This window comes from Nyctibius grandis, chromosome 10 (genome assembly GCF_013368605.1).
Source record: "Nyctibius grandis isolate bNycGra1 chromosome 10, bNycGra1.pri, whole genome shotgun sequence".
NCBI classification, from domain to species: Eukaryota; Metazoa; Chordata; class Aves; order Nyctibiiformes; family Nyctibiidae; genus Nyctibius; species Nyctibius grandis.
This window is the reverse complement of record NC_090667.1, coordinates 14,881,386-14,900,593: the sequence shown is the minus strand read 5'-3', so window position 1 is coordinate 14,900,593 and position 19,208 is coordinate 14,881,386. Positions and strand designations below refer to the sequence as shown.

The window sequence follows — 19,208 nt, the reverse complement described above, 5'->3', positions numbered from 1 at the left end:
CACATTCTATAAGATTATTTTGCAGCGGTGTTCCTGTAAGAATTATTCTTCTCCTCGATCGAATAGAATTCATTGCCTTAGAAACAGCAGATGCTTCGTTTTTTAGTATGTGCCCTTCATCGCAAACCACAAAGTCGGGGCCTAGAAAGAAACAACATTAGATCTCTTCCATCTTTTATAACAAAAAAGAAACTAGCAGCCTAAAGAATCCAAAATTTGCTCTACTAATGTTATTAAGGGGGTTTTTTAAGTTGTGTGTGTGTGTGTTATGTGGTGGGTTTTTTTAGCACTGTTACTGTTCTCACTCAGCCTTTGCCCAAGCATTCACAGTAACCATTCTGGTAAGCTACAGGCTGTTGCTTGTAAAGTCTTCATGGAAAAGATTATATACAGCTTTGCAATATATTCCTATAAAAATTATCTAGCTTGAGTGTGCACGTCTACATTTCCACTCATCCTGTCAAAACTTCACACAGCTGCTCCTTCAGCCCAGCTCTGGCTGCCATCTACTGGTGCTCAGTCAATTCTAAAGAAAACCAAAAATCAGGACCAGTCATTTTTCATCAAGGCAACAGGTTAGTACCAACAGGGGTAAAGAATGCAATCAAAAGTCTTATCTAAGGTAAGACACAATCAAATTGGATCTGAATTACAGACAAGTGAATTGCCACCTTGTAGCTGAAAGTGAAAGTCACCACAGGAATGTCCTCAGCTTTCTTCCAGAAGATAAAACCAAGGATTCCAGACTGCTATTTTAGGCGAGTTGCACAAGGAATGTCAAAACTACACCACAATACATTTCCAACTCTAACAGAATTATTAAGTATTACAATTTGGGGTTTAAGATAAATAATACCAAACTTGGCAGAACAGACTTACACACCCCAAGGGTTTTCAGATTTGCAGCATGTCCTGGAAGCTCTTTCCTTGAAAGGTGAAGTAAAAGATATTCCAGGATCCAACTAGTAACTTAGTATGAATCTTTTACTAGATCTAAACCTGACCTCAATTCCAGTACTATCAACTGTGAAGTCAGCTAAAGTCAAGTTTATGCACCTTTGAAAAATGCCATCAGCTGGACTCAGCTCTAAGGCGGCTGATATTTGAGGTGGCAAAGGAGTATTTATCAGCATGGACAATCTAATCTTTTATAACTTACTAAGAACAGTTTTCCTCAGACTAACTTTAAACTGCCTTGTAAAAAAGAAAATTAACTCTAGGACAGTGATTAACAACAGAGAATCAATTATACCTTTGACAACCTGCATGACTTAATGCCAGTGCCAGTCATATTAATTGTGTCATTTTAAGTGTCAAAAAGGGATTTGAATTTTACATGCTAAAAGAAAAGGAATCAAGAAGGCATTTTTTTCCAAGCAGAAAAAAAGTCTTTTTAACCAAGTCTAGAAGACAATCATGAAACTCCACACATGAACTCCAAACACACTTAGACTTGTCCAAGCCTACTTATTTCTGAATTTCCACACTTGCCACAGAAACATTTCCCCATATTATTTCATGACTTTTGTACCTTACCCAGTTTTGACAGCATGCAAAACACTGAGTGGCTACACACCAAGCCTTCCTTTAATTTTAGGCAAACACCTCTTAGTAGTGACAGATCCTTTCTCTAGCCCTCCTCCTAGTATTTCCTGAGGACTAAGGATCTTCCAAGCAAGCTGTTCATGCAGCGTACAGCACTACTCAGATGGTTTGGAGACGTTTTTAGAACCAAAGCATTTGCAAGGACTTGCAACATCTCCCCACCAGATGTGACAGCTTGCACTTTAATATATCATTCTCAGAAATAGATTTGGTCTAGTACATTATGTTTACAATCAGAACCAAAGTACATTAGAGAAGAAGGATAATGAAGACTTAATGATAGATAGCAATCAAAATTGTGCAAATACCCCAGAAATCAGTCTCAGTAACGACTGTGATTGATTAACATGAAGTGGTTAGTTAAAAAAAAAAAACAAAAAACAAAAAACCCACCTCAAAAACTGTTGTTTAGAGTAAGTGAATGATAATAAAAAAAAATGAAAAAACTATTTCAGTAAAATTATTTGCGGTTTGGCAGGCACGTAGCATTGGTATCTTGAACCAACATCTTGGCTACAATTCAGTGTCAGGGATTTTCATAAATTTGTGGTTTTTTTCCTTGTTCTTAAAAAACACGAATGCAATTCATTATGGACAGAATATTTCTCAAAATATTAAAGGAATGTAAAACTTAAAGGGACCTCAAGGGATCATGTAGTCTGTTTTCTTCATCTGAGATAAGAATTACGAGAAAGGCACATATCCTCCCTGACAGAAGTAGGAAACTCTGACCTCTCTCTTTTGCTAAAACACTGTGCAATAATACCTCATTTAAATGACCTCTGCTGCAAATCAGAATAAATTCTGCCCTTGCCTTTCTCCAACTGATGTAAAGAACAACAGATAACAGTTCATTCAGTAACCAGCTCTTACATGGGGGGAAATTTCAGTTTAGTTGTCTTTTTTCCAGGCTAAAATGCCTTACTCCTTCAATCTTTCCTCATAGTCTTCATCATCTTATCCTTCTTGCTGTACTTGCACACGTCAATATACTGATATAGATAAAACACACTCAGTGGTAGATATATAGTTATACACACAGTTGTCCTTTTCATCTGAAGTCTACAAGAACTTAAGTCTGCTTTATACAACTGCCAATTAAAGAGCAGTTTCCAAGTTAAGCAGTAATTGAATTTTTATTAGTAGCAACAAGTAAAAAATACAAAGTTATTGAAATGCTGCAAGCAAAAGCACAACAGCTATCAATAAACCCAACAGCATTTCATCAGTTGCACAAAGCCTTATGGGAAACCATTTGCTGCTCTGCATGCGTACTTAATCCTGCTATTATTTCACATAGCCGAGCTAGTTAATTAATGAAATCACTTCTCACACTACTTCTCCACCCATAAACTTTGGCTAAACCTTCACTCTCTGGTCCTCTCTTCTGTAGTATACAGTGCAATACAAGCTTCTACTATAGAATATGTCTACCCTAGCAGTGTTTGTTTTAACCAGATACGTACCATTAAATTATTGCTCAAATACTAAATTCGTAATTTTTTAAATTAAAAATGCTCCCAGAGGCAAAGGTTTTCCTATTTACAGTCACAGCAGTACGCCAGCACATTGCTTCATAACTTTTACTGGCAGCCTGCTATATTGCCAATGCTCTGATTCACAGACAGCAAGGAACAAATAATGGTCGTTGCAAGATACTTCTCATCAATTTAGCCAATCCAAATGTCTCCAAAAACTAAGGGATAACAAGAGATGAACATTTCTGTCTTTTTGTAATTAGTTAAAATAGAGAAAGATTTGAAGCAACATGAAAATAATTACAGAGTTATTTCCAGGTTAGTTTATCTGATGCCATCCTACCAACCAACCAGTCCAAGAAGAGAATAAAACAAGGGGTTCCATGTTCATATGAAATTATTCAAAGCCTACAAGGCTCAATGTGCCGCAGTTTCTGAACTTGATTAAATCTACAAAGTCAATAACCTAATCACAAACGCTGCTCTATTGTGTTGTCCTAATAAAAAGGTTTGGAAGTAGAACAGAACCACACCTATAAGCAGGATGTAAGACCCAAGAGATTCACAGGAGATGGGACAGAGAAGGTTACACAAGTCACTGCGTCTCCTCCATAAAAGTGCATGCCCAACATGCTACCTCACTCCTCAGTCCAATATTTTTGATGCTACATAAATACAAATCCATGAAGGAAGGGACAGTATTATTAAGACACGTGGTAACAACCCCTCTGTTTAGCCTCCCTTACACTTACTTTCCACAAGCAAAAAAACCCACAAAAATCAATCACTGTAAGTGTGTGGAACATTTTATTTCGTCACTGCACCACGACATGACCAAGGGGATACAAAGCTGCTGTCCTGGCATGCTTCTGTCCCTTCACCGCTCCTTCAAGACAGCGGTTTGCACCTTTTCTTCTCTAGCTGTGACTTTCCTGGCTGCATTCTCAACAAATGCAATATCCCGAGCAAATCAGATACAGAATAAGACTGACAGCACAGGGTTCCCCTCGCCCCCGATTTTTTTTTTGCTTGCTTTTAGTAACTGCAGCATTAATAGGAGTCAGAAAACCCACTGGCAAGAAGGGCATTTTCTTCATTGCTTAAATAATGCGTGTGGATTCAACATGATCACAAAAACAGTTCATCAGCTACTGTACTGGAGCTTCCCTGACTCCACAGCAATTATGTGATTTAGTGGGTCAAACTGGCAGAAAATTAATTAATGCTTCAGCTGCTCAAACAGGCTTTCTGCAGAGCTGGAGATGCCAATTCCAGTGGGCCAATGCCAATAATCACAAAGTTATTTTTTCCATTAGAAGAATCCCTTTGTCCGTTAGAACAAGATTCACAGCCCTACTGTTATTTGAAACGTCACAAAATCAAGCTCACCAAGTTCAATTATAAACCAGATCAATGCTGTATTTCACTGATCAGAAAGGGAAAAAAGGTTGGAAACAAAAAAAAAAAGAAAAAGAAAATCAACCACATACTGTCAAGAAACCTGAAGTCCAGACAGATAATTAAAACCCAAGAAAACCTACCTCCAGAATCAAAGAAACCATTTACTCTACCTACCATATCAGCATTCTTAATTTAAAGAGAAATATCAAAGTTACAGCAAAGGTGCCTTTTAAAAACAGTTTTTAAGGTATACTGCATGCTGCATATCCGTAAGTTGTTCACAGTTATCAGCTGCAAGTTCAGAATTTGTAGGAAAATTTTGCTATTTCAGTGAAACTTGCTAATCCTAAAATTTTTAGTTCTTTTTGGTGACCACCTCATAGATTGGTTCTATCAACTGGGAATATTTTCAAGTGCTTACACAAGTTTGCTCAGTTCAGCTGAGCTTAAACCAGACATCCGCTTCTTAGACTGAAAAAATGAATTAAGTGCTTTATTTGCAATCAGTTCATTAGCACTTAATTAACACTTGTTTGTTCACACTTCTAAGGTACATTCTCAACTATTTTTCATGTGTTCTTGCTCCCTTAATGGTAGATTTCTAGCAAGGATTAAGCAGCTTGTGGTTGCAGATTAAAATAACCTTAGGTTCCCAACAGAGCCACTTCAAATCACCTTGCAAAGAAAGCAATGCTAGCAAAAGAAATACCTATTAGGAAAAGCTTCCAGCATATATTCCTGTGTGCATTTCTGTTATTTGATCCAACAGAAAAGACTGTTATAGAAGTCTGTTTACAAAAGCAGATGGGGCAGTTTCTGAACAACCATTTCTGTAACTCAGCAAAAGCCAACAATGAAAATCTGATAAATCTTACTAACGTTATTGTTTAAAATTATTTGCCCAAGACTGCCATTTGCAAGATTACTTACCTCATACACATAAACCAGAAAGTACAATATATATAATGCATACTTGCATTAATTTTCACTTACCTGGATCAACTAAAGCTTTATTAAATATTTCTTTAAGTTTTCTACTCTTCACATTCCTGCCTTGTGCAAGATTACGATACATCTCATAGCCTATTATCATCACACCTCCTTCATCTTGCCAGCGCTGGAGCATATAGCTTCTCTCTTGAGGGCGTTTCACAGTTGCTAGTTCACAGACCTTCCAAAGGGGGGAAAAATATGCTTGAATTTCTCTTAAAATACCGAAGTACTGGTGTAACTTTTAAATACCTAAGGCTTATTAATGCAAGTAGATTTTTCACATACTTAAACTGCATTCCTTAGCCCACATTTTGAGTGGTGGAGCTTCCCAATTATGTAAACTGTTTAGTTATTTCATTTTTAGGAACTCTTTTTAAGCCTTATACCTCTAGTCTTTCATCGTCTTCTAAACCTTCTTGCCATTTTTCAAATTCATTCAACCAGTTCAAGGCAGTGTTCAGTGGACACACTACCAGAGCTGTCCGAAAATCCAGCTTCTCACACAGCAAGACTGTGTGGAGAAAACTTACTACCTGCGAGAGGAAAAAACAGACAAAATGCCCAATGAAACACTGAGTATTAAACACTTGGAAAGAAATATGCAAGTATATATTCACATATAACTTACCAACAACAGTCTTGTTCAAACATTCTTCTTCTGTTAAACAACTCACTACTTAAAATGTAATACACATGTATTTTGAAGTCATACACTTATTACTCTGTGTTACATGGCTGGGATACACGCAGTTTTGAATTGCATCAGATAGATGAACAATTTCATAAATAAGGAGCTCTCCCTTTACATTTCATCAATCATTTTCATAAACTAAAAATTTCTGTTAGGTCATTTTTAAGCTTTCTCCCAATACTCGTCCCAAACATTAAGTAAGTTCACCTCTTTGGACTTCATAAACGTATCAAGTTTCTTGAAAGTGAACTTCCGTCTTAAATCAATGTTTTCCACATTTTTTCGACATATTGGCAAATTCTCTCTAAAGACCTCTGAAGCAGGTGACTGAAATGCTTTCCACCAGACTGGATATATGTTGCAGATAGTAACACCTCCCTGAGTCTCACACCAGACTTTCAATGGTGAAGACTGCACTCTAATCCACAGAACTGAACAACATCCAGAAAGTTCTTTCCAGATCAAATCTTGGTATCTGGCAACTCTGATTTAACACACTGTTCAAAGTCATTTCAAACTGCATGACTATGCCTGGAACACTGGGCAATAAACTGCTTTTAGATGCTGCAACGCAAAAGGAATTACTAGTGGGTTTGCGATCAAAACAAAAGCATCTCATGTTCGGATGCAAAAACTAACCATGAAGACTAATCACAAAAGTCCTGTGCCCTGGACAGCCAGCAAGTCCCTAATTGCCTTATTTCCCTGATCCATTACTGACATTCTTCTCTGCAGTTTGCAAAGTCTGCTAAAACTTATCGCTGATTTAGCTCTTTTAAGAGCTAAACAACAAACAGCATTACAGAGTACAGTAGAAGGACTGGCAAATGACCATGTAAGGAAAAAAACAACTACCTAAGCTACAAACACTGGCCATAAAAATACTTGATGCAGATTTGTAACTGTGGCTTATCAAGAAGTTACCATCAAAATGAACGTCGTGAACACATCTGGACCACATACAAAAATGCCTTCTGCTGTGAAATATTTCAAACTAGAGTATATTAAGGCCAGATTGGATGAGGCTTTGAGCAACCTGGTCTAGTGGCCCGTGCAGGGGGGTTGGAACTAGATGATCTTTAAGGTCCCTTCCAACCCAAACCATTCTATGATTCTGTATATAGTGTATAAAGTGTAAGTGTACAAAGTCACCGAGACTGCATTGCTACATTAAAGCACAACAGTTCTGCAAAACATTGCAGATCTCCAGTAAATGGTGTAATTAAGTTCTGAAGAACCATAACACCTAAGCTAGAATTAAGCATGTAAAAATACACTCTTCAAAGGTGATTTTCAAAGTATGTATCAAAGTCCTCGGTAGGATTATAGATTGTCAAAATATTGTGTCTGACACCCCAACTTCCACAAAGCAAAGCTATATACACTGCAGCTGGAGTTCTTAAAAACATACTGTCCACATGCTGTGCACCACAAACAACCAAGACTGCAGCTTGTTTTACCTGAACAGTACATACAGTGAATGATCGCAGTCCCTCTGATCATCTACAGCTCTGTGTTACTCAAAAAAACCCCACAACCCCAGGAAAACCCCCCAAATCAGAAAACGACACAAACCAAGCTTTCCTTGATTCCCTTGAGCCTGGTTTTGCAGAGGAATCTGAGGGATCCAAAGCATCTGAAGATGTTACACCAGCCTAAGCGCTCCATGACGTATCCTGCAATTCGCAGGTCCAGAAAGAAGATTCACACAAACATAAAGTCCTAATAAAATTTGTCTAAATTAGGTCAAAGGAGAGCAGGATTAGGTATTTCTCATGTAAGTTCACTTTTTGAAGAATCCTGGGTAGCAATGGTTTAGAGGGAAGACACAAGGATAAGGAAGCCATCTGACCCTGTAAGGCACAGCTAACGCTAGCAAAGAATAACAGATACCTCCTGCTAGATTCTCTCTGAGGATTTTATCTTGGAGTACATTTCAAGTCTCTCAAAAATAATAATGAAAGACTCAAGTCAAGCCAAGTCTGCTATCTAGCAGCATCCAGGTGTGCTGACTATGCCAAACGCCAACTAGCCAGGCAGATGTGAGTGCTACAGAAGTAAAAACTACTGAGACACCTCATCCCAAACACACAGGTGTCAAAGACTAACTGCTTGTCAACAGGATCTTACAGCCTTTTGTTTGCTAAGTGACTAACAAGGTTGTAAAGCTGTGAATCCAGCTACGGCACAAAAATATTGAGACATCTTTCACACAGCTTGGAATTCCAGTCCGTTGATATACTGACCTCTCTACGAATGAACAGACCTTGAGCCTTCAGGTCAGGTGACAGGGCTTCCCAATCCAATGGGGAAGCTTCTACCACAACTGACCAAGATGGAAGAGGGTGGTGAAATGGCATTTCCTCACAGATGCTTTGAGGATCCCATCCTCACTGTAGGAAGAAAATAATCTCTTTGAGAACCATCATCACGATGCTAAGGAGACTGCACTCCAGGGAATGATAAAGTGCATCCGTATTTGGAGCACGTGAAGAAAGAATTTAGAATGAAGTGTTGCGCAAGTGCTGGCTGCTAATGTGATCTAGACTTGCCAGTCACAAACTCACCAGAGCACTGGGCAGAGCTCCTGTCAACTGACTTTATAGCTAAGAACCGCTCCTGGCACAGGAAGGCCCTGATTGATCCTGAGTTGAAATCAGTTCTAATCAATTCCAGTGTCTGCAGAAGCTTCAAGTTAGATTTTTAGTGATTCAGCTCGAGCCAGAGATCAAGAAGGTTCACAGTAATTCATTTCACTTAGGCTGGTTGTCCTGATGAAGATATGGGAATATCTCCCTCCTCCAGAAATGAGGAAACAGCATCAATGAAGGCCAATGACAGGGACACCAAAGCCGCCCTGCTTTTACGAGGGCCTTTTCAAGCACAGGTGAAGTTGTTACCCTCCTTGCTTCTTCAGAGTTCTCAAAACTTTCCCTTTCTCTTTCCCAGAATCAGAGGGAAAGGTTCTTCTACCAAATGACTTCTGCTAAAGGAATTCTTGGGAACAGACTGGGCAGCAGAGCAGCAAGACAGGCAACCCACCCCAGTGCTTTGCTTTGTGGTGATGCTACATCTGGCTAAATGCAAAACCAAAATTCATGAAGAGAGATCGATCCTTGGAAACAAGCAAACACAAAAGGAATTCAACGCTCCTGACTATCCTGAAAACATACGAGCGTGAATACTGAGATGCAGGGAATTCGAGAGAATCGTTTTTGATCTTTTACCTCTTTTGAAGGTCAAGGGCATAAGCTGCTCCTAAGGCCCACAATGATTATAAGAGGCCCAAGAAAAAGAGCTACGAGCACCGTTTTTACAGCTTGGGTGATCAGTTTCCGAAGAAACATTTTAAGATGGGGATTGAGCTTCAGATTTTAAAGACTATTAGAAATGGTAAGGTGTTCACTGTGCAACTTCTAGCAAGGCAGAAGAGCCATTTGTAGCAGATCAAGAAATAGAGAAATTTTTTTAAGAAATGCTACAATATTCTGTTTCTAAGATTTTACAAAGCAGTCCTTGGCAGTGTGAAGGAGAAGCAACATGCGCTGAAGTGCCAATGAAGGCTTGAACATGAAGATCTCAGGAAGCAAAGAACTTTAAAGCCCAAGAAAATAAATTAAGGAGTGAAAAAGGGGTTGAACGTATGCCCTATAGTTAACCACCAAGGCAATGAAAGTTTCTGGTCTTAACTGTTTGTGATGCACAATGACCCAAAAATATGAATGTACATACAGACCATTAGTGAAATAGAAAACAAATGCCCCCGTCCCTCAACCCAGAAGAGTCTAAATTGTAGCAAAACATTGGTCATATTAAAACACAAAGCATCTGACTTTAGACACTCAAAGTCCGGCATTAAAAAAAACAAACCACCAAAACCTGATAAACCTCTACTTTATACGTGCAACAAATAAATTAAAAAAACACTGAGGAAAAGAAATGATTTAAGGAGCAACACACGAATGAGGAAGACAGTAAAAACCACAACCTGCTTAAGATTATTGAACTCTTAGAAACATAGGTTCCAGAAGCCTGTCTCCTACTAGCCGTATTTTCTTGTTCTGAGTTGCTACACATCACTTACAATAAAATATGACCTTTTCACATGATTATCAATGACTACCTAATTTAATTTTAGATATTTTAAAAGCAGAGAAAGCACAAGCGTGTATCAGAACTTCCACAGCTGTATACTACAGAACACAATCTCTTTCTCCAAACCTCTTTACAAGATGTTTTCCTCCAGCAACCCTCATCGAGTCACTGCCTAGGAAACAGTTATGTTTTACTATGTTCTGAAAGTCATTAAAATTGCCTTTTGCTGGATCAGCTTTTGAGAGCAAGGTACAACCCAGAAAAGATGATGACTTGTTTCTTACCTGTAATGTCTTCCCCAGACCCATACAGTGAGCAAGAATGCATCCAGAACCAGGAGATGTCTTTGTTTTTTTTACAGATTCACAACAGCAATCCCACATGAACTGAACACCTGAAGAAAATTATTGAAAATTTTCTTATTAAACATTAATTTTATTCAAGTTCACCTGATAAGAGACAGGTGTGATCACTGTAAGATCAAGGTAACTCTTAGAAAAACAGTACTCAGGATAATTATAGATTCATTTCTGTCCAATGGGTTGTATGTGGGATGATCTTTGTCTTGAACTTAATTATATTCAGTTTTCACTGAAGATGTGGCAACTGGGTTAGAAAATATTACTGTGCAGACTGCAGATGACTGCAATCTTGAGGACAGGGAGAAAAGAAGAGACAGAATGAAAAGTGGCAAGGACTTCATGGAAAGACTAAAATGATCTTGGTAAATTAGCAAAATTATCTGAAACCAACTGGAAGAAATTCTGCCAAGACAGATCAGAAGTGAAGTGCTATGCTTAAAGAGGAAAAAAAATCAAGTAAGAACTGTGACAGCTGAAAAAGGAAAGGAAATAAATGCTACATAACAAAATACATTAACAACATGAGGGTCTGCTGGGTGATTTTTTTGTTCTTTGCAATATATTTATTGGGGAGTTGTATTCTACTATGCTATACTCAGCACAGAGGAGGCTTCAACTGACTGCTGTGTCTGGTTCAGGACACCTCCCTTTAAGAGTTGAAGCAAGTCCAGAAGTTTCTTACTAAAACGGAAAGGTTGTAGATTATGAACGTTGAGGAAAATTTAAAATAACAGAATGAGCTGTGAAGAAAACGATGACTGGTTATTCTCCTTTTCTCCTTCTTCACTAGAAACAGAATATGGAAAGAAGTTGGCCTGATTTGCAGTCATGTCTGGTATCAGAAAAAAAAATTCTGTTGAGAAAGCCAGGAAAATACTGTGAGATTTTTAAATCTTCACTGAAAACTGTAAAAAGTAAATATACTAATTCCTCAATAGAATGGGTAAACATATATTTGATTCTGCCTCAGTGCAGGCAATTAGATGATTCTGATGACCCTTCCAACTTTACGTGTCTAAGGTTCTTTGCTTGTAAAACAGAACTATATATTGCTGATCCCATTTACTTTTGTTCACCTGTTCCAAAAATAAAGCATTAAACCTGACATTCTGGCACTTCCCTGCCAAGGAGTTTTTCTTATGATTCTAAAACAGGTTGCATAAGGTGCTGTGCCAGTGGAGGGGGGAAAAAAAAAAAATTTAAACTTTCTTTCCTTACCATCTACTTGGTGTGGTTTCAGTCTGGTAACTATACTCCTGTGAACCTGCACTAATGGTTCTTTGGTTTCTTCATCTTCATCTAAAACCAGCTTAGTTGTAATGGGACACTTCAGAGGTGAAGCATCTTCTATCTCTATCACCTATAAGCAGAAATAGTGCATCATAGGAATACTTCACAAGTGAATAATACTAAGCATTTGACAGACACTAGCTTTAGCAAAACTGGACGTCATAATTTATTTAGTAAAGAGAAACCTTAAATTCTTTACTATGCATCACAACTTACTCTAGGAGAGTGCTTTTCCCCAGGGAAAGTAAAGCAGTAGAGAACTAAAACAGCTTTCTCAAGGTCTCAGTAGTCTTAAAAAAAAAAAAACTTACCAATATTAACCTGCAGGAAACTACAAATAAAACTTGTGGCTTACAAGGCTACATATAAGTACTTTTAAAATTACTTATCAAATTAAATTGAGGTAGAAATATGTTGTCTTAAACATCATCAACAATTCAACTTCCTAGCACTTTGCAAAGAAAACAGAACATACCTCTCTCAATTTCACTCTCTCCCGTTCTCTTTCTGCTATACGTTTTCTTCTTTCTTCTTCCTCTTTAAGTGCATTTTGTGTTTCTGTTCTAAGCTTATCATCTTTAATAATTTTCCTTATCTTCTTCCTGCCTTTTCCAGGAGATTTTGAATCATCGTTCTCCTCACCCTCAGAATTACTCTATTACAAATTAAATAAATTAAGTATTAGCAAGAAAATTAAGGTACAGACCATCAAGTCCTTCATTTTTAGACAAGCTCCCAAAAATTTTTATACACACAGGTGGAGTTTGGCTCATAAGAAAAAAGACACTTTTTTTTAAAACAAGTTAGCCAGCATGACAAAAGAAGTGCCCCTTTAACTATAATGTATTCTGAGATACTAAAGATAAGCCCAGCTGTGCAAAGGCAGTACCAAAGGTACTGTTATCATTTGATAGTAACTAATGACTATTAATAAAGAACTATTTTTCTGCTCTACTGGTGCTAGATCAGATCAGATATCACGTACTCCACATAGGAAAAGAAACCCCAATACTAGGAAAGCCTTAATATACTACTTGTGTCATCTTCTACATTTAGTTCCAAAATGCCATTTATTTAAAAGATATACATTTTTATCAAAATCTAGACAGGAAATGGTTTTAGTGAAATGCAATGTTTTTTTCTCCGTAATGGTGCAACTGAACACATTTTAGCACTGAACTGAGAAAAGTTCCAATTTTTTACTGTACTTTGTACAGAGCTGTCTGAGATACCCAAGTCCCTAAGCAGCTGGCAGAAGAGACAGGAACTCCTTTTCCCGTTTATTAATTCAAAACACAGTACAGTACCTTATTGTTGTTTTCACTTGAAGAATCCTCTTGAACCTTTATACGCCTTCGTTTCTTTTTCTGTTTGTAACTGCGTTGGTTTTCTTCTGCCTCGGCTTTCTTGGAAGATCTATTGAAAAAAAAAAAGGCAGTCTTACTGATTAACTGAAAAACAATGATAAAATAAGTACATGAACTACACTGCTAATTAATAGAATATATACTCCTTTTGTGCAGTCAGAGGTGTACTTCCAAATTCCTTCCTCCTCCTCAACTCACTGGACACACACAGCAACAGTCTATTCCAGACAACCCTGAAGAATCTCAGAATTGTTAAGTATTAGTTTTCTACTGCAATCCACTATTCCTCAATCGACATTGACATATTTGGCATAAAAATGCTCATTTTTTGTTAATCTTTTTTTTTGTACTGGCTCATCAAATTGCTGTGTACCACGTATGGCAGTACAAATTCAAAATTCTCACATTTGCTGTGAGGTTAATTAGCAGATATCAAATTATAGACAGGTATCATCAACGGTTTTAAGGACTGATCGAAGTGTCTAACTTTTACCATCTCCCTGCCTAAACTGCACTATTAAAAACCAAAATCAAACACGAGGTAAGCATAGTTTATTTATACCTTGTTCTTGGACGTTGTTCATCTTCAGACTCACTGACTTCTTCACTAACTGCAGATTCATGAAACTCAGAGTCGTTTGAATCGTCGCTGCTCACTTTAAAAATAAAGTATGATTTCACATTGAATATTATTGCAAAGGTATCAACATTACATATATTCTAATGACACAACAAACTGTTTAAGATCAACAAGCACTGTAAAAGTTCATTTCAGACCCTTATTTACTAACAACATAGGCAATTATATTGCTATATTTACAGCTTGAAGTTTCTTCAGGTAATGCAAGTTTAAAACTAACTCAAAAGACAATTACAAATACACCTAAACTAGCAGCATTAGGTAATAGTTCCTAAAAGTAATTACAGAAGTATCACTGGCATTTACAGGTAATTACGACCAGCATGACATTTAGAATTTCAGTTTGACCTTGAACACAGTGGAAAGCTTAGCTGTTTTATCAGTAACAAGGCTTAGAACAAGGATTGTTTTACATACATGGCGAAATTTAATATTAATACCATTGGGCTAAAAAAGGGCGAGCTGAAATAAAATACATTCTTCTACTTGAGACTAGTGAACTTAAAAGACTTACACTAAAGAACCCTGAGAATTAGTCTGGCTGCACCTTATTTGCACATTGCCACTGTAATTTACAATTACTTTTCTTGAAAGAAACGTTGTTGGTAGAGCTATAATTCCATAAGGGAGGAAAAGCATGAATATACATTCAGATAAAAATGAGAGTTTTCATGAAGGAAAACGATAAACAAATCGCTTTGCATCTTTTAGTCTGTGGAACCCTGCGAAAGACGGCCAGCGTTAGTGCAACACTGAGAACGGGGAAGTGCCGGGCACCCTTACTTCCACTGGCCACAAAACACTGGCCAACGGAGCAGTAAGCAGTTATCTTTACTAGCGCTCCCCTCCTCTGCTCAAAATGATTAAATGCAAGGGGCTGACATTCTTTGCTGTTACATGCAACAATGAAAAGGAAGACTCTGAGCCCAGCATCATTTCACAGTGCCATCTGGTGTCCGGCTAACGCTTGGACATTTACATCCTAGGATGGAGAAACTCCTGATGCACCAGGGCCTGCCACCAGTCCAAGTTAAAGAGAGAAATTACATAAATGACAAGATTGATTTTCACGAATTAGACACATTGGGCTTGCCTCTGTCATTTAAGATGAATATTCTAGGAGGCAAAAAAGATTAATCCAATTCAGAGGACACAGTAAGTGGAGAGAGATGCATTTGTATTCAGCATTTTAAATAAAACTATTTCTCAAACACAAGGAAGTTTACACAGAGATTTTAAAATTAGAGTTTCAGATCTCCATTCTGACATGCTTTGGACTTATTTTATACAAGCAAGTATTTTTTGTGACAAGAAACGTTTGGATTATGTACCTTTCCTTCTATTCCTGCGCTTCACTTCTTTTTTGTCTTTTGGTTTCACCTTTTTTTCTTCACCAGACTCTCCATCACTCACTGTCAGCTTGTGCCTCAGCAGCCTGTGTCTGTATCTAGGCTTCTTTGATTCTTGTTCCTCTGAATCCGATTCAGAATTATCTTCCTTCTCGTTCTCTTCTGTCAGAGATAAGAGTCAGTACAACATGTATACTGATCATTTTTTTCTCACTTAAATTTGGCAAAAATTAAAATTTGAATTAATTTAGGCTAAATCCTGTGCCTTTCCAGGAAATTACAGACAACAACATACTGTTGTTCCCTCAAATTTTAAGTATTTTATGCTGGCTGAACACTTGGAATGTCTGTTCCAATGACTGTGTACATTAGTCAAATCTCTCGCGTGCATTTGCACGTCTTACTGTTCTGTATAGATTATTCCTCACAAACCCCTAGGACTTCTGAATTGGTTACAAAAATCAGACTATTAACAAAAAAAAAAAAAACACTTAACAGAAGAGTAAAAGAGATGATAAACCTTATGATTATGTACATTGGCCTCTATCTGGCAACTACCTATCAACATCAATGACTTTTTTGTTGAAAACTAAAGAATCATTAATAATTATAATCTTCCCAAGTGACCTTCGAAATTATGACAGGTGCTACAGCACCACTTTTTCCCAGATGCTTTTTGGTGCTCACCATCATCTCCTGTGTTTTCATTTTGCTTTCCAGTTTTCTTTTTTCCTTCATCCGATTCATCATCTGAAGATGCATCCTCATCAGAGGAAAGATTGGCTTTGATTTCTTCTAAAAGCATTTTCTTGGCAATTCTTTGAAGTAAAACAGAAAAAACTATTTATTCCATCGTTCAAGTAAATCTGTGAATGATAAGTGTAATCCTATACCATTCAGAACGTCAAAAAAAGGGTTGAAAGCTGAACAAAAAAGACACACGACAAAAAGTCTTTGTTTAAGGCAGGATACCTCAGCAAAAATCTCATGTTAAATGTTAACGTGTTAACTTGCTTTTAGAAAGCAGATCTGTATAATGCTTCTTAAAAAAGAAGTTTCATGCTTTACTTCAGGACTGGAGATAGCTATAAAGTGTAAAAACTTAAACACTTCATTTTACTCATGGTCTATGTGGATGGACTCTTGTCCGTTCTGGAATAGACACCTGTATAAATTCTAACTGTAACAAGAACGTGAAGATGCTGCAGACCAAATCCTAATACTCAAGTCATTCCCCCCAAAAATGGTTATCATGCTTACTTGATTTAAATCAATAACATTAATTTCCTGAGGCACTGAATCTACTTGACTAGTGTATCAGTGTATCATGGAACGCATGTTTTAACCAAGGAGAAAAAGATTATTGCAATATGCATTAACTCAGAGGTTAAAAAAAGAAGAAGAATTTCTTACCCTACCGCTACATAACTTGCCTTCAACTGTGTTACCATTCTAATTGCCTGGGCTCATCCTACTGCAAAAGAGATGCTGGGGTAATTGAAGCAACTCATGATGTCTCAAGATGAACTGATATTAAGTGCCTTGGGGAAAAAACACGACACTGAATCCCTCCTGCAACTACAAGCGCTCGTCTTATAGCAACTATAGCAAAAAAAATATATGTGTATATACACATACACACACACAAGTTTTATCAAACACCATGCGACCTGAGCTTCAAAGAAAAATTAGGATCTTATTTCCTGTTCCACAAACTGTTCGCTCAGCTTCTCAGTTTCATTTTAGCACAAGAATGTTTTCAGCTAAGGTGCAAGAAGTAACTACGGAAAAAATTATCTTGCAACATAAAAGAAATCTTACATTAATCCATCCAAGGCAAAATATAAAATACGTCAAGATCACAGGAAAATAGAGGACTTATCTGAGAACTTGTACTTACAGGGGGAAAAAAAAAATCCTGAAAGAATGAAACCAGGCCTTCCTGATATAAATTTCAGAAGTATTACAGTTCTCATTCCACGGTCGTCAATTTTAAATGAAGATTTTCTTTTTTTTCCTAAGTCAAATCTGGTCTGTGTTGCCTTTCGGGAGAATTAATGTACACTGTATGTACATAGTTCAGAACAGGAAAGCTTTTATACCAGTCAAAACAATAGTTCAACCATGGAACTGAACCACAATCTAGGCTTCACCTGGAAATGGCAAAGGAACAGTGATCCCTTAAGTACAGCTTCTTATACATTAGAAAATTAAGCTGTTACTTTATGCAGCACTATGAAGTAAAGATTTAAAGAATCTGTATTTCATTTTTCAGCAAAAATGTTCCTAAAACAAAGGAACTTTTCAAAGGGAATTTTCCCAAGGTCTCTTTTCTAACACTTCATACAGTATTGTCTATTTCTTGAGTGGTAGTATATTTTCCAAAAAGATTCTAATGCTAATGTATATTGTAAGTAAAATGGTTTAATAAACATTTAAGACTGCTCAGTGAGACACAGACTATCCATGACCATCCAAAACACCCCCCCCCTCTTTTGAGAAATGGCTTGCGAAGAAATAGCTGATTAAAACTTTAAAATGCAGTACTCTTGGTAAGCTTTAATTCCATATATATCAACAGATCGCAGTGTGAACCCAATGAAAACTTTAACTGAAGTCCCCAGTAATATCCTCTTCCAAATGTTTTTTTGCATTAGGTCCTTCCAGAGGATTTGGAAAAGGGACTTAGGGGTTTTTTTTGTTGTTTGTTTTTAAACCCACCACATCATGTATAATAGCAACAGGAACAAACAGCTCCTTATATAAGAAATTAAGACAATATTTCTTCCATCTCTTAATGGTCAGAAGAACTTTTTCTTCAAAATGAAACTGTTTGGACTATCACAGGTTGGCTTATCTTTAAAAAGCTTTTAATGTGATTATTAACCTTGAATTCTACTCTAGGAAATGCAGACAGCTACTTTTCTTGTTTAAAAAGATAATAATATCATCATCAAAGTTTTGCTTTGGAAGAGGGAAAAAAGTAAAAACACTAAAAAGAACAGCAAAGTTTTAAACTTCAATCCTGAAAGTACTGCCTGGTAATACTGCCTTTGACTTCTTTTGGCTTGTCCTCAATTGCATTAGCAAAGTTAACACAACTTGAATGTGGATAACAATACTTACCTTTCATACAGATCACCTTTAAAAATTTACTTACATATTATTAAACAAAGGTTGACTTAACAAAAGAAGACATACATTTTTATTTGTTCTTTTATGAAATATTTTTTTAAGGGAGGGGGGGAAAAAAAAAAAAGGAAATGTATCATTCACCTAAAAACACCATGCACAAAATCTACTATCCATAAACAGAAGATGCTGTTATTTTCCTACTAATCACCATCATAACCAGCAACTAGACTGGGTAAACTTACTAGTGTCTAATTAATTATTTATAATAATATTGATTGATAAATCATTGCTTTTATACTCCAAGATGGAAAACAAGACATTTTTTATCTGGGATAAAGATTCAACCAGTTTGAACCACACTGACATGGAACTGTTTGTTTAGTGAAAAAAAAGCTCCATTCTCTTCAATGCGCTCTACTGGTACAATGTTAGGCTAAAAATATAAGACATTGTTAAGACATTCAGAATTTAAAAGTTTCCTTTTCTAATGTAGCTACATATCTGATAGGATTTGAAAGCATAAGGAATAGTAGAACCAAACAGATTAAGTCTTGTAAATGCATCTAACAAATGACCGATGTAACAAATGCCTTAGATGAATAAGAGTAAATTGAGTACTGGACTCCTGAAACTGGTTTTAAATTAAATTATATGTGGCTCAGGATAATATATCACATTTCTATTTTAAGATATAAACCCATTTAAAGTGACCAGGCTTCTAAGCTAAGAAACTTCATATGCTAGCTTTAACATTTTAGTATTTGCATTAACATGAAACTGCAAGTACCAAGAAAAACAAGCT

At 36.9% G+C, this 19,208-nt stretch overlaps 1 protein-coding gene across 1 annotated transcript in view; it reads right to left on the bottom strand.

Moving 5' to 3' along the window:
* Nucleotides 1-19,208, bottom strand: part of ATRX (ATRX chromatin remodeler) — an 82,089-nt gene that overhangs the window by 26,092 nt on the left and 36,789 nt on the right. Inside the window, 10 exon segments of the mRNA XM_068409731.1 lie at nt 4-141; nt 5,478-5,655; nt 5,864-6,010; nt 10,548-10,657; nt 11,844-11,985; nt 12,391-12,570; nt 13,223-13,331; nt 13,845-13,938; nt 15,254-15,433; nt 15,959-16,089. Coding sequence (XP_068265832.1) covers nt 4-141; nt 5,478-5,655; nt 5,864-6,010; nt 10,548-10,657; nt 11,844-11,985; nt 12,391-12,570; nt 13,223-13,331; nt 13,845-13,938; nt 15,254-15,433; nt 15,959-16,089 — 1,409 coding nt within the window.